Genomic DNA, 14,129 nt, shown 5'->3' on the forward strand with positions numbered 1-14,129 from the left:
ACTTTTACCCCTAACCTCTGGTGCACTAAAGTTCATGATGGTTCTCAATAGTAAACAGAATGCTCAAAGGCACTCCTAGCTCTGTTCTACACAGTACAGGTATTTCAGAGCTGAGCCCTGGCATTGTAAATAAATTCTAGGATTAAGCCCTAGTCCTAGATGGGAAACCTGTGGCCCTCCAGATATTGTGGGACTTCAGCGTCCATCACCCCTAGCAAGAGGGAGTAAGTAAAAAGGATGTAGGTGTCATAGATATGCCATCCCTATTTTTGGTTCCAGTAAAGCATTTCAAGCCACAAGCACTTATACCAACTTTATAATTTATTTGCTCTGCGTGCGCAATAAGTATTACTTATAGCATCATTATAAAATATCACCATAGCTGGTTGCCAGTTAAATTCATTACAAAAAGTGCAACATTTGCAAAATTTTAAAAATTGCATTGATGCAAAAAAAGAACTCAATGTTCCAAAGAGACTTTCAGTCTGTTCAATCAGTTCAGGACAAAACTTTACATTTAAACAAAAACAAACACATTTCGTGCAATTAGTTGAACAACCCACTTCTGCTTGTAAAAGTCATTGTAAGACTAACAGAGTTGCTTACAATGCATCCTGAAACAAAGTTTACTCTGTGAACTTCACCTACTTTCAACACCAAGATGGTGTGTCTTTTCAACAAAAGCAAACAGGCAGTTACTGATCATTTCCCAACCCCTTTTGTTCCAGGAGAAAGCAGGGAGGCTTATGGAAGGCTTTGCACAGTCAATAATTGCCAAACAGACAGCTAAGAAGGAAAATGATCTAGTCTCTCATTAGCCAGGAAAAGTTGAGTCTGATCCAGTGACTGTTTCACCGCCTGCTCCATCCCCGTGATTTGTGGCTGGATTTCTCTGTTGTTCACAGGCTGATTCCCTTACTCACTCTAGCTTGCAAGTTTGAGTCAACCCAGGAAGTCTTTTGCTGTGAACTTTGAAGTGTGCAAAAATGGGGCTGAATCCCCCTGACTGATGTTGCCAGCATCTCTTGCCACACCAGCTTCAAAGCAGCTGGAGGTGCTCGTTTTCAAAAGTGAGGAGTCTGGCTCCTTCCATCCCGTCCTCTCTTTTAAAGGAGCTTCAGTGGACTTTGATGGAGTGTTTCCCAAACTTCAGGAACTGGAAGAGTTTCTCTCTTGTCCTCTGCTTCAAAGCCATGAGCGACATTGCTTTCTCCTCCAGGTCCTGGTCGGTGGCCAGGATGATCTTGGCCCTTTCCTCTGCTTTCCGGTCCCCTGAGTCCCTGAAGAGCTTCTGCAGTGACGCTTGATCCAGGCTTTCAAAGATGTCGGCCACCGCTTTCTTGCGCAAGGCCGTGTCAAATCGATAGCCATGGACGGAAGGGCTCACCCGCAAGGAGCTGGACATGATGCCCTCCTGAGGGTTCCTCTTTGCTTTCGCCGATGTCAGAGGCTCTTTCCCTGGAGCTCCTGCAGAGAACTCTCCGTGACTCAGGGCAGAGCTATTTAAAGGCAATTCTGAGCAAAAGCTGAAGGCAAGGCTGCAGGCTCAAGTTACAGCAATGACATCAGACGGTGAGCTCAACGCCCAGTAACCACAAAGGCCAGTTTAACAGTGAAATTGCCAGGGTCTCTTGTATTGTGACTGCTCCTTCTGCAATGAGGCATTGCTTATTAAATATAAGTATTTGGTCTGAAGGGTTTTGGTCATTTTTTTTCTAGAGTATTTAGTTAAAGGTAAAGGTAAAGGGACCCCTGACCATTAGGTCCAGTCGTGACCGACTCTGGGGTTGCGCGCTCATCTCGCATTATTGGCCGAGGGAGCCGGCGTATAGCTTCCAGGTCATGTGGCCAGCATGACAAAGCCGCTTCTGGCAAACCAGAGCAGCACATGGAAACGCCGTTTACCTTCCCGCTGTAGCGGTTCCTATTTATCTACTTGCATTTTGACATGCTTTCGAACTGCTAGGTTGGCAGGAGCTGGGACCAAGCAACGGTAGCTCACCCCGTCACAGGGATTCGAACCTCCGACCTTGTGGTCAGCAAGCCCTAGGCTCAGTGGTTTAACCACAGCGCCACCTGGGTCCCAATATTAGTTAAGAGGCACTAAATCAAGGTAGGCTTGTGAAAGTGATTAAAAAAACAAATTTATTTTATCCAAATGTTAACATGAAACATGGGCATAGTCAGGGGGGCAGCTGCCCCATCAAGTAAATGAATAAAAATAACTAACTGACAATTTGCATTAAGATAATTTGGTTCTGCCCCCCCCCAAATGCCTGCCCCTCCTAAAATAAATCCTGGGTGGCGCTGTGGGTCAAACCACTGAGCGTAGGGGCTTGCCGATCAGAAGGTCAGCGGTTTGAATCCCCGCGATGGGGTGAGCTCCCATTGCTCGGTCCCAGCTCCTGCCCACCTAGCAGTTCGAAAGCACATCAAAGTGCAAGTAGATAAATAGGTACCGCTCTGGCGGGAAGGTAAACGGCGTTTCCTTGTGCTGCTCTGGTTCGCCAAAAGCAGCTTTGTCCTACTGGCCACATGACCTGGAAGCTGTACAATAACACGAGATGAGCACCGCAACCCCAGAGTCAGTCACGACTGAACCTAATAGTTAGGGGTCCCAGGGGCGTAGCCAGGATCAAAACTGGGGGGGGCAAGCCATGGTCATTCAGGGGCGGGGCCAAGGCATGGAAGGGGAGGGGCCACGAAGTGGGCAGGGCTAAAGGGCCAGCAGGCCTGATGACATCGTGGCGGTGGCAGCAGCGGCCACCTTGTGCTTCTGGGGCTGGTAGCGTTGGCGGCTACCCTGCTTGGCTGGAGAGGACGGGAGGGTCGGGCAGGCGAGAGGGGGTGGCAGGGCGGGCGAGGGCGAGGCAAGACACGGCCGCAGCCACGACGGCTCCGAGGCGTTGCTGCATATCAGCATAATATTTCAACCATGGTTCAAGCCCCACCTTAGGAAAAAAAAATCCTGCATTGCAGGGGGTTGGACTAGATGACCCTTGTGGTCCCTTCCGACTACAATTCTATGATTCTATTGATATATTACCATAGCATATGCATCATTCTGCTTTCTTGAATTGTCCTACTCCTAGGCATAGCATCCAACTCCTAGAGGCCTAGGTGCCCCCCCCCCAATTACTGGTAAATACCGTATTTGAAAGAGTCATCCCCCCATGTTGATGGGCTTTCTATGTGGGGCTTATCTGCCCCCCCATATTTTATTAAGGATGGAAGAGGGAGGGAAGGAAGGAAGAAATAGAGAGAGAGATAACTCATATTTGTGGGTGTCTCTGGATGACGCTGTGATGCTGGAACTCTGCAGCCAGAGGACAGGAGGGTCGGGCAGGCGAGAGGGGATGGAAGGGCGGGTGAGGGCGGGGCAAGGCATGGCCGCAGCCACGACGGCTCCGAGGCATTGCTGCATATCAGCATATTTCAACCATGGTTCAAGCCCCACCTTAGGAAAAAATCCTGCATTGCAGCGGGTTGGACTAGATGACCCTTGTGGTCCCTTCCGACTACAATTCTACGATTCTATTGATATATTACCATACCATATGCATCGTTCTGCTTTCTTGAAATGTCCTACTCCTAGGCATAGCAGCCAACTCCTAGAGGCCTAGGTGCCTCTCCCCCCCCCCAATTACTGGTAAATACCGTATTTGAAAGAGTCATTCTCCCCATGTTGATGGGCTTTCTATGTGGGGCTTATCTGCCTCCCCCCGTATTTTATTAAGGATGGAAGAGGGAGGGAAGGAAGGAAGAAATAGAGAGAGAGATAACTCATATTTGTGGGTGTCTCTGGATGACGCTGTGATGCTGGAACTCTGCATGTACAGGAGCCTTGTAAGCAGCTTTCTCTCTGTTTGATTTACAGCAGGCACGTACAACAGGTAGATTGTGATCTACCAGTAGATCACTGGATGTCTGTGGTAGATCACTGGTAGGTCACTGGCACCCCTAAAAAAGGCTCACCCAAAATTTGCCTCCTCCCTCAAAAAAGTTGAACTATGACCTGAAGCCCTAAACAAAAATGGGCCTCCCTCCCTCCTAAAAGAAGCTCAACAAGTTTGACCTAAACCCCAAAAAACAGGGCTTCCCTTCCTTAAAAAAAAACTCAACAGCTTTGACCTGAACCCCCCAAAAGGGGGTAGATCACCCCCAGTTTTAAACTCTGAGTAGATCAGAGTCTCTTGGGAGGTGGCCACCCCTGATTTACAGTATACAGATGCAGGAGGAGGGGCAGACTGGAACACCAATGCTTTTTATAAACATCACTGTGTCTGTCAAAGCTACAGCCTCCCCCCTTTCTTATTCACTTCTTTTTAGCCTTGCAGAGCCACCTTAGTCAAATTGAATCCTCTGAGTCTGCACCCTCATTAAATCGCCAATAGAACTCTTAATGCTCCTGAATGCTCATTAACAACTCCCACTTAAGAACAATAGGGTGAAATGGTCAGCTATCGAATCTTGCCTGGGGATATATGCTCCATTGTCTTACCTGCTTAACTACTGGTAGCCACTTTGCTTTATTTATTTGATGTGTTTTTATTACTGCTGTGTCCCCCCCCCCCAGCAAGCGGAGACTTAGCTGCTCTTGCTAAAGCAAAGCCCTTTCCACTTCAGTTTTTGGAGGGGAAAAGTGCTGGTTATGGTCTGTAAAATACATTATTTTTTTTGCTTCTAGGGGGGGCAGCTGCCCCCTCCTGCCCCCCCCTGCCTACATCCATGAGGGGTCCCTTTACCTTTATGCCCATAACATGAAACATGTTATCACCATGCCAAATGAAGACTAGGCATGTGCATTTTAGTCTGCATCACCCCCATGTCCTGTTCAAGCTGCATAAAGGTTTATAGTTAAACACAGATTTCATAATATATTTTATCTATAAATGTGCTTTTAAAGTATGCTTTGATTATTTGTGTGTGCCAGTAACTGCATTAGAACCAGTGGTGGCAGCAGAAAACTTTTTTGTGCATGGGGTGGTGGTGGTAAATTTCAGATGTTCTCTGAAAGAAAAAGATTAGTATGACTGAAGTCTGGCAAGGGGGGGGACTTGTCCCCTGCCTTCCCTTTGATGTTGCTCATAATAAGAACGTTTACCGGTAGGATTTTTTGTTGGGGGGGCAGAACCTCAGATTTGTATTGATTTGTATTGATTTAGGGGGGAGAGCTGCTTGGGCTATGCCCATGTTGGCAAGGCCAGTGTAAGCCGCCCCATCCTGCTCCTGTCCAGCCCCTTTTTGTGATGTTTTGGGGTCATTTCCGGGTTCAGTGCAATGCAGTCGCTCACATATCAGATGCTCCCTAAACAGTTGCTGCCTGTATAGGAGTTCACAGTTAGTTGATACTTCAGCATCCAGGGACATATTTGGATTCCACATACATTAAATCCTGTTGGGATGAGCAGGCAAGCCCAGAGGATTCCCTGGTACACTGGGAATAACTGCTGCTTGTGCATATTTTTGTACATGTATACCTCATATGGACCCAGGTGGCGCTGTGGGTTAAACCACAGAGTCTAGGGCTTGCTGATCAGGAGGTCGGCGGTTCGAATCCCTGCAACAGGGTGAACTCCTGTTGCTCGGTCCCAGCTCCTCCCCACCTAGCAGTTCGAAAGCACATCAAAGTGCAAGTAGATAAATAGGGACCGCTCCGGCGAGAAGGTAAACGGCATTTCCGTGCACTGCTCTGGTTCGCCAGAAGCAGCTTAGTCATGCTGGCCACATGACCCGGAAGCTGTCTGCGGAAAGGAAGCCTCATCTATTTCAAGGAAGGCTTGCTGATCAGCCTCATAAGGAGGACTGAAATCCTCTAAGGAGCAGATAGACCTTTATAATGATGGTGTTTCCTGCTCGGCAGGTGGTTGGACTGGATGGCCCTTGTGGTCTCTTCCAACTCTATGATTCTATTACCTAGGCTCCTTTTGGTCTGGATAAAATGGCAAACACCAAAACCCAAGGCTTGTAAAGCAAGGCGTGATCTTTATTTTAAAAAGACAGAGGTCTGTTATAACAGAGGTTCTCCCCCCCCCCCAAAAAAGCAGAGATGGCAAGAGGAACCCCGAACAAAATAACATTTTCCCTTATCTACCTTTCGCTGTATATGTAAGTGGATGGAACGGGGAAAAAGGCGGGAAGGGGAGATTAACATTTCAGTAAATAGAGTACTTGTGAGCTCTACCGTGTTTCTCATAAAATAAGACATCGTCTTATATTTCTTTTACTCAAGAAAATAAGCCTATGGCTTATTTTCGGGGGTCTCTTTTTTAAAAAAAAAATTACCTCTTCTTCCTGTCGCGGCTCGGCGCCCAGAACTGGCTGCTGCTGCTGCGCTGGTGGGCACTTTGTCGGCGCTTCAGCAGGGCACGCTGCTGGGTCCTGCCTGGTCCGGGCTCCACGCGGCGCACGCTGTGGCTCTTGCCGCGTCCCGCAGCCGGCGCGGCGCTCGGCGCGGCGCACGCTGCTGGGCATTTTGGAGGGGCAGCAGCATCCGGTTCTGGGCGCTGAGAGGCATCTTCCTCTTCCATGGCGCCATCCAGACCTGCTCCCACCACTATGGCTTATATCTTTTCAACCCAGGAAAATCCTGCGTCTAGGTGCGTCTTATTTTGTGAGAAACACGGTATCTGTGAATCTTCTGGAAATGGCACCCTGGTTATTCTGGAGATGGCTTGATTACAGTGATGTCCCTGAATTTTCTTGGTTGTCAATATGTAAATGCAAGTATTGTTGGTAAGGAGGCATTAAAATGAAATCCTGTCTATCCTGTCTTACTATGTAACTTATTAATTTAACAAAGTTCTTAGTTTGCCTTTTCCTGGGTAGCCTGGCCATTCCTTTGAGATGGAAATCACTTTAATTCTTGAGACAATGAGAAAGTTCCTTCACCCCCCTTCTCTCATTGCAGAGAAACATTTGGTCATTTTCGGAGAATCAAAATGGTTTTCAGGCCTGTCTCCCTGTACGGTTTGCTTGGTACATTTATGAACATTTAATATATATATGACCTCAAAATTCTTACAACAGAAACAATGTCGGCAAGGAGCAGTGGTGTGTCGGTTGCCAGTACCCAGGGTCCACATGGGGAGGGGGGAGAGGGAAGCGGATGGAGGCTGCATGCACATTCAACTACATAACAGCATCCATGTCACCCCAGAGATTGCAGCCATGGAGATAAGAAAAGAAGGGTGATTCCATTGTCTGGACTCTGGAGAGGTCACTTCCTGGTTTCACATGCAGAAGCCGTTTTTAATGGAGCCCAGCAACAGAAGCATGCAGCTGTATTGAGGCAGCACCAGGTGTTGAAATTTTGCATCCCTGACAATGGGTGGTGCTGTGGTCTAAACCACTGAGCATAGGGCTTGCTGATTGGAAGGTCAGCGGTTCGAATCCCCATGACGGGGTGAGCTCCTGTTGTTCCGTCCCAGCTCCTGCCCACCTAGCAGTTCGAAAGCCCATCAAAGTGCAAGTAGATAAATAGGGACCGCTCCGGCAGGAAGGTAAATGGCATTTCCGTGCGCTGCTCTGGTTCACCAGAAGCAGCTTAGTCATGCTGGCCACATGACCCAGAAGCTGTCTGCGGACAAAAGCCGCCTATAGAGCGAGATAAGCGCGCAACCCCAGAGTCGTCCACGACTGGACCTAACGGTCAGGGGTACCTTCATCTTTTTAACAATTTTGTGCCCGGGGCAACTGCCCCTGTGTCCCCCTACTATGCCACTAGCAAGGACATACCCTCCAACATTTCTCTGATAGGGAGTATTATTATTATCCCCACACACGCACACACCTGACTGGGTTGCCCTGGCCACTCTGGGTGGCTTCCAACCTAAGTAAAAACCTAATAAAACATTAAAAATTTATAAACTTCCCTATACAGGGCTGCCTTCAGATGTCTTCTAAAGATTGTAGAGTTACTTAGCCCCTTGGCTCGGGGATTGCATAACTCCATGATCGATGAAAACAGGAATGTTCTAAGAAAAGTGGGACATTCTGGGATCAAATCAGAAACTGGGATGGCTTCTGTAAATCTGGGACTGTCCTTGGAAAATAGGAATACTTGGGGGTTCTGCAAGGAGGAAAGTGCTTAAGCAAACATGCCCCAACTCCTCTTTTTCTTCTCCATGTGAGGGAAAGGCTAACAAGGGCAGGGAGAATGTTTGCCATACCTTGCAGGTCTGCCTCCTGATCCCACAACTCTCCTCAGCAGAAGTTGCCCATGATCTTCACCCATATCCTAGCCAACCCCCCATCCCTGCACTGCACCACTTGTAGCAGCCTCTCTCTCCCTCCCTCCCTCCCTCCCTCCCTCCCTCCCTCCCTCCCTCCCTCCCTCCCTCCCCAGATTCAGGACATGATTTAGGACAAGGAAGGAGATCCCACCACCCTAGAATCTGCCTGGGTTGTCTAGTGGTGGTGGCTGGAGTGTCCTCAAACAAAATAAACCCGTATATGGCAAAGAGACCAGAGCTTGTATGTCAACCTGCCTGACCTGGAGCTATGTCACAACTACATTTGAGGAGGTACAAGTTCCTCACCCCTGGGCGAGGCTAGAAATTTGTTATCTGTCAAGCCAAAAGCTTGGGATCCATCTCCTGACTTAGAGTTCCAGCAATAAGCTATTCCAAGAAGAAATTCACAGTTCTTGTGGCAACGTGGGCATTTCCACTGACTCTGCACATCAGGAGTTTGCTATGCTTCCCTACATTTCAATGAAACATCCCAAAATGATTTAACAGACCAAGACGCCACTCTGGCTGGCTCCTTTGCAAGGACACACGGAAGGCCTGGCAGGCAGAGGGGTGGGTGATGCAGACTGGCGGTCGACCACTGTGACCGACCGACATCTGTGTCTGCTTCCTGCTATTCATATTATGACACTAGCAGAGAGCTGCTAACAATGGAAGCCAGACAGTTGGGTTCCCTGGCTCTGTCGCCAGGCATTGTTACTTCCTCCAACACCCAGGTTTGGCCTCTTTGGTTGTCATGAAGAGGGTCACGTTGTTTGCTCAATCAGAAGATGCTCTTTTGCCAGCCACTGTGCAACCCCTCCAGGTATATATCTCTTTATTTCTTTATGGAACATAGGAAGCCTCCTTATGCCAAGTCAGACCATGAGAGACTCACCAGGGTTTCAGAAAGGAGACTTTCTCCAGGCCCACCTAGATATGTCAGGGACGAAACTGGCTGGCAGAAACATTGTGCCCCACTCTTCCCAGATTTGTCTTCCTATATTATTATTTAATGTGTTTACATTCTGCTTTTCATCAAAGTAGCTTACGTAAATAAATCATAGCACAGCAAATCACAGAACCCTCTTATTTTGGCACAAGAATCTGTGGACTCTGGCTATTGCAGAGAAAATAACCCACAACTTACGTGTTTATAAGAAGACATTTCTATGCCATTTGGTGGGATTTCATTTCTTATGTGTCAGATACAAAAAAACTCTATTCCCCTACCAAATCATGAAATATGACTTTCCTGATGTATCTTATTTATTTATTAAACTTTCATACTGCCCTATACCTGTAGATCTCAGGGTGCCCTATACCCGTAGCTCTCAGCCTTCAGATGTTTTCTAAAAATCAGGTAGTTGTTTATTTCCTTGAATCTTATCGGAGGGTGTTCCACAGGGCAGACGTCACTATTAAGAAGGCCTTTTGACAGGTTCCCTGCAACCTCACTTCTCACAATGAGGGAACCACCAGAAGGCCCTCGGTGCTGGACCTCAGTTTCCGGGCTGAATGATGGGGTTGGAGACGCTCCTTCAGGTACACGGGGCCGAGGCCGTTTAGGGCTTTAAAGGTCAGCACCAACACTTTGAATTGTGCTCGGAAACGTACTGAGAGCCAATGTAGATCTTTCAAGACCGGTGTTATGTGGTCTCGGCGGCCGCTCCCAGTCACCAGTCTAGCTGCCGCATTCTGGATTAGTTGTAGCTTCTGGGTCACCTTCAAAGGTAGCCCCACATAGAGCACATTGCCGTATTCCAAGCGGGAGATAACCAGAGCATGCACCACTCTGGCAAGGCAGTCCACAGGCAGGTAGGGTCTCAGCCTGTGTACCAGATGGAGGTCCTGGACACAGAATTGACCTGTGCCTCCATGGACAGCTGTGAGTCCAAAATGACTCCCAGGCTGCGCTCCTGGTCCTTCAGGGGCACAGTTACCCCATTCAGAACCAGGGAATCCTCCACACCTGCCCGCCTCCTGTCCCCCACGAACAGTACTTCTGTCTTGTCAGGATTCAACCTCAATCTGTTAGCCACCATCCGTCCTCCAACCGCCTCCAGGCACTCACACAGGACCTTCACCGCCGTCACTGGTTCTGATTTAAAAGAGAGGTAGAGCTGGGTATCATCCGCATACTGATTAACACCCAGCCCAAACCCCCTGATGATCTCTCCCAGTGGCTGCATGTAGATGTTAAAAAGCATGGGGGAGAGGACAGAACCCTGAGGCACCCCACAAGTGAGAGCCCAGGGGTCTGAACACTCATCCCCCACCACCACTTTCTGAACACGGCCTAGGAGGAAGGAACGGAACCACTGTATGACAGTGCCCCCAGCTCCCAACCCCTCTAGACGGTCCAGAAGGATGTTATGGTCGATGGTATCAAAGGCCACTGAGAGATCCAGCCCAACTAGACACCGCATAGGAAAGTTTGAAAGTGGGGCAAAGTTTGGTAAAAGAAAGCAGAGATCTTGGACCAGGATTGGACCTCTGTCATCAGTGCTTTTGTGAGCTTCCCACTGGGATGATTGAAATACACTCTACTTTTGCTGGTTTGGAAACTGCAGTTAGTGCAGTTAGTTTGATTTTCCTTCATTAATTCCTTCATTAATTACAGAGGCTGGCAATTCTTATTTAGAAGGCATATATGGGGAGAGGAGGTGGGTGTCTTTACTCCTCCACTGTGATTGGAATTGAAACCATCCCCATCTAGTGTGGCTTGTAGCTTTTTGGTTGCCAGTGGGAACTTTCCCCCTAAGACTCCCAGCAATGCTAGGAGGGAGGAGGGAGGAGGGAGGAGGGAGGAGGGAGGAGGGAGGAGGGAGGAGGGAGGAGGGAGGAGGGAGGAGGGAGGAGGGAGGAGGGAGGACTCTTCAGCAAACACCTGCTTAACACTGTGTAAGAAGAGTCCTGGAGGTTCAGACCAAAGCTCTATCTAAAAGCCGCTGAGAGATCCAGCAGAACAAGGAAACAGCTCTCACCTTTGTCCCTAGCCCGCCGGAGATCATCGACCAGTGTGACCAAGGCAGTTTCAGTCCCATGATGAGGCCTGAATCCCGACTGGAAGGGATCCAAATGGTCCGCATCCTCCAGGCGTGCCTCGAGTTGTTCAGCAACCACTCGCTCAATCACCTTGCCCAAGAATGGAATATTTGAGACTGAGCGATAGTTGGCCATATTGGCCGGATCTAAAGATGGTTTTTTAAGAAGCGGTTTAATAACCGCCTCTTTCAGCGGGTCTGGGAATATTCCCTCATAGAGGGAAGCATTTACCACCCCACGGAGCCCATCGCCCAGCCCTTCCAAGCTCGCTTTTATTAGCCAGGATGGGCGATGGTCAAAGAGACAGGTGGTTGGTTTCACTCGTCCAAGCAGCCTGTCCACATCCTCGCAGGTAACAGATTGAAATTGATCCCACGAAACTTGACTAGACAGGGCTCCAGCACTCTCCTAGCCCGGCCCTGCTCCCACGGTGGAGTCTACCTCCCTCCGAATCTGAGCGACTTTATCTGCAAAGAACTTTGCAAAAGCATTGCAGGAGATATTGGGGTCCCTATCAGGCCCCGAAGACGAAGGTGGTTCAGATAGATTGCGAACCACCTGGAAGAGTCTCCTGCTGCTGTTTTCTGCAGATGCGATAGAAACGGTGAAGAAGGTCCTCTTCGCCGTCACCATTGCCACTTGGTAGGCTCAAAGTTGAGCTCTAGCCCATGTTCGGTCGGATTCAGAATGAGTTTTCCGCCACTGGCGCTCTAGCCGTCTCAGCGAGTGTTTCATCGCCCTCAGCTCCGGGGAAAACCACATGGCTGTCCGGGCTCCATGCAATCAGAGAGGGCACTTCGGAGCCAAACCGTCAATAGCCCTGGATAACTCCACATTCCAGCGGGCCACCAGGGAATCGGCTGCCTTCACTGGTTCTCACTTTCTGGGGATTAAAATAATTCTTTCTCATTGCGTTTTATTTCATTCCAAACTAGTTTTTTCTTTTCTTTAATTTTTTTCTGATAAGAGTTTTGTTGGGGGGGAAAACCCCTAAGGACAGCTTTACTCGCCTCCCAAACGGTCTTCATACCAACTTCATTGTTACTATTAATTTGAAAATATTCTTTTAAGGTTTTTCTCACTGTAGACACAATCTTGTCATCTTTTAGTAAGCTTTCATTCAGTTTCCACCTTCTGCCTCCTATCTGTCTATCTCTAAAAATAAGTTTTATTGAATTGTGGTCTGACAATATATTGGGATGTATTTCTACTTTTTGAATCCTCATAAGAATTTCTTTTGATGTCCATATCACATCTATTCTTCCTGCGGATTTTTTAGGGTGAGAATAATAAGTATACTCTTTGTCCACAGGATGCTTATACCTCCAGGAGTCAAATAAGCCCATAATGTCTACCATCTGGAAAAATGAATTTGGCAATCTATTTTGTTTTTGGTCGGTTGTTGGTTGTTGGTTTTGTTTGTTTGTTTGTTTTCTGAGGTTCTATCGATCTTAGGCTCAACTACACCATTGAAGTCCCCCATCATAATATTTTTTTTCTTTAATGCTCAAGACTATTATTTTTAATGGACTTCGAGATAAGCAGCTACCAGTGATTGACTTTATTGCGCCCATCAGGGGGCGTCCATGTGGAGTCCCTTTTAGTGTAACATTTTTTTCGGTGGTAGTTGGTGGTCGATGTTCTGTTCCTTAATGTGTTCCTTAATGTGACTTCTGTTTCAGTGTATCTGAAGAAGTGTGCATGCACACGAAGGCTCATACCTATGACAAACTTAGTTGGTCTCTAAGGTGCTACTGGAAGGATTTTTTATTTTTATTTTGACTGCGTCAGACCAACACGGCTACCTACCTGTAACTAGTAGGACCCCTTGACGACGATCAAGTCCAAAAGCCGCTTCCGCCCTTGATATTGTACATTGAAGGTTCCCACCCCCATCATGGGGACCGTGCATTTTTGGAAGTCCCGCAGGGTGAATGGGGCCGGCCTAAGCTTGGGGCTGCCACTGGGACACAATTTCCTTAATGTCTGTGCCACGATTATGGTCAGGGTTGAGCCTGTATCAAGCTCCATGTGGCAAGGGGCTCCCTCTATCTGTACCTCAAAGTAAATTCTTCTGCATTAGAATGACGCAACTGGTATACCTGACAGTCTGTGATCTCCATCGAGTTGCCTTGATGTGTCAGACCGTGGGGCCTGGGACTCTTGGGTCAGCCATCTGATGTGAGGCATCAGGAAGGGCGGGCAGGGCACACCCAGGCAATATGTCCCACATTTCTGCATTGTCGGAATTCTGCATTGCGGAAACGGCAAATCCTCCACTCGTAGCTCTCCCCGCAGCTTGCACAGTTCCCATCTTCCGGACGAGGCTGTCATGGTGGCTGTGCAGATTGTGTGCACGTCCTCTCAGTCGGATTCTGAGTCGCTGGTGAGGTCCTCGTGGTGGACCCTCAGTTGGGACAACACGTTTGGCTGGAATTCTTGCGCTGACCTCTTGGCGGCTTCAGTTGCTAGAGCCTCCTCTAGGGCGACCTGGAACGTCAGGTCCTTATTGGCGTAGATGTGCTGCTGCAGCTTCTCATCCCTCAGGCCACCCACGAGGCAGTCGCGCCGCGGAGCATGTTCTCCAGCTCTGTGCAGAGCCAGGCAGCCTGGCAGAGGGAGGTCACATACCTGGTTATGGTTTCTCCGGGGGCCTGCCACTTTGCATAGAAGGCATTGCGACACGCTACCACCGAGGGCTGTGGTGAGAAGTGCCCCATTAGCCGTTCCATTATTGTGTCGTAGGGAACGGTCACGATGTTTGTGGGAGTGAGGAGGGCTTGGGCAATCTCGAAGGTTTCTTCTCCACAGATGCTGAAGAAGGTCACCCTCTTCTTGGCTCCATCAGTG

At 48.6% G+C, this 14,129-nt stretch overlaps 1 protein-coding gene across 1 annotated transcript; it reads right to left on the bottom strand.

The window, feature by feature from the left end:
- Nucleotides 1-303: 303 nt before the first annotated feature.
- Nucleotides 304-1,506, bottom strand: TCIM (transcriptional and immune response regulator). Its single transcript, XM_035119178.2, has one exon. It carries the CDS (start codon nucleotides 1,403-1,405, stop codon nucleotides 1,118-1,120), a length of 288 nt encoding a protein of 95 aa, XP_034975069.1. The 5' UTR covers nucleotides 1,406-1,506; the 3' UTR covers nucleotides 304-1,117.
- Nucleotides 1,507-14,129: the final 12,623 nt, after the last annotated feature.

The sequence above is a fragment of the Zootoca vivipara genome, chromosome 6, assembly GCF_963506605.1.
Source record: "Zootoca vivipara chromosome 6, rZooViv1.1, whole genome shotgun sequence".
NCBI lineage: Eukaryota > Metazoa > Chordata > Lepidosauria > Squamata > Lacertidae > Zootoca > Zootoca vivipara.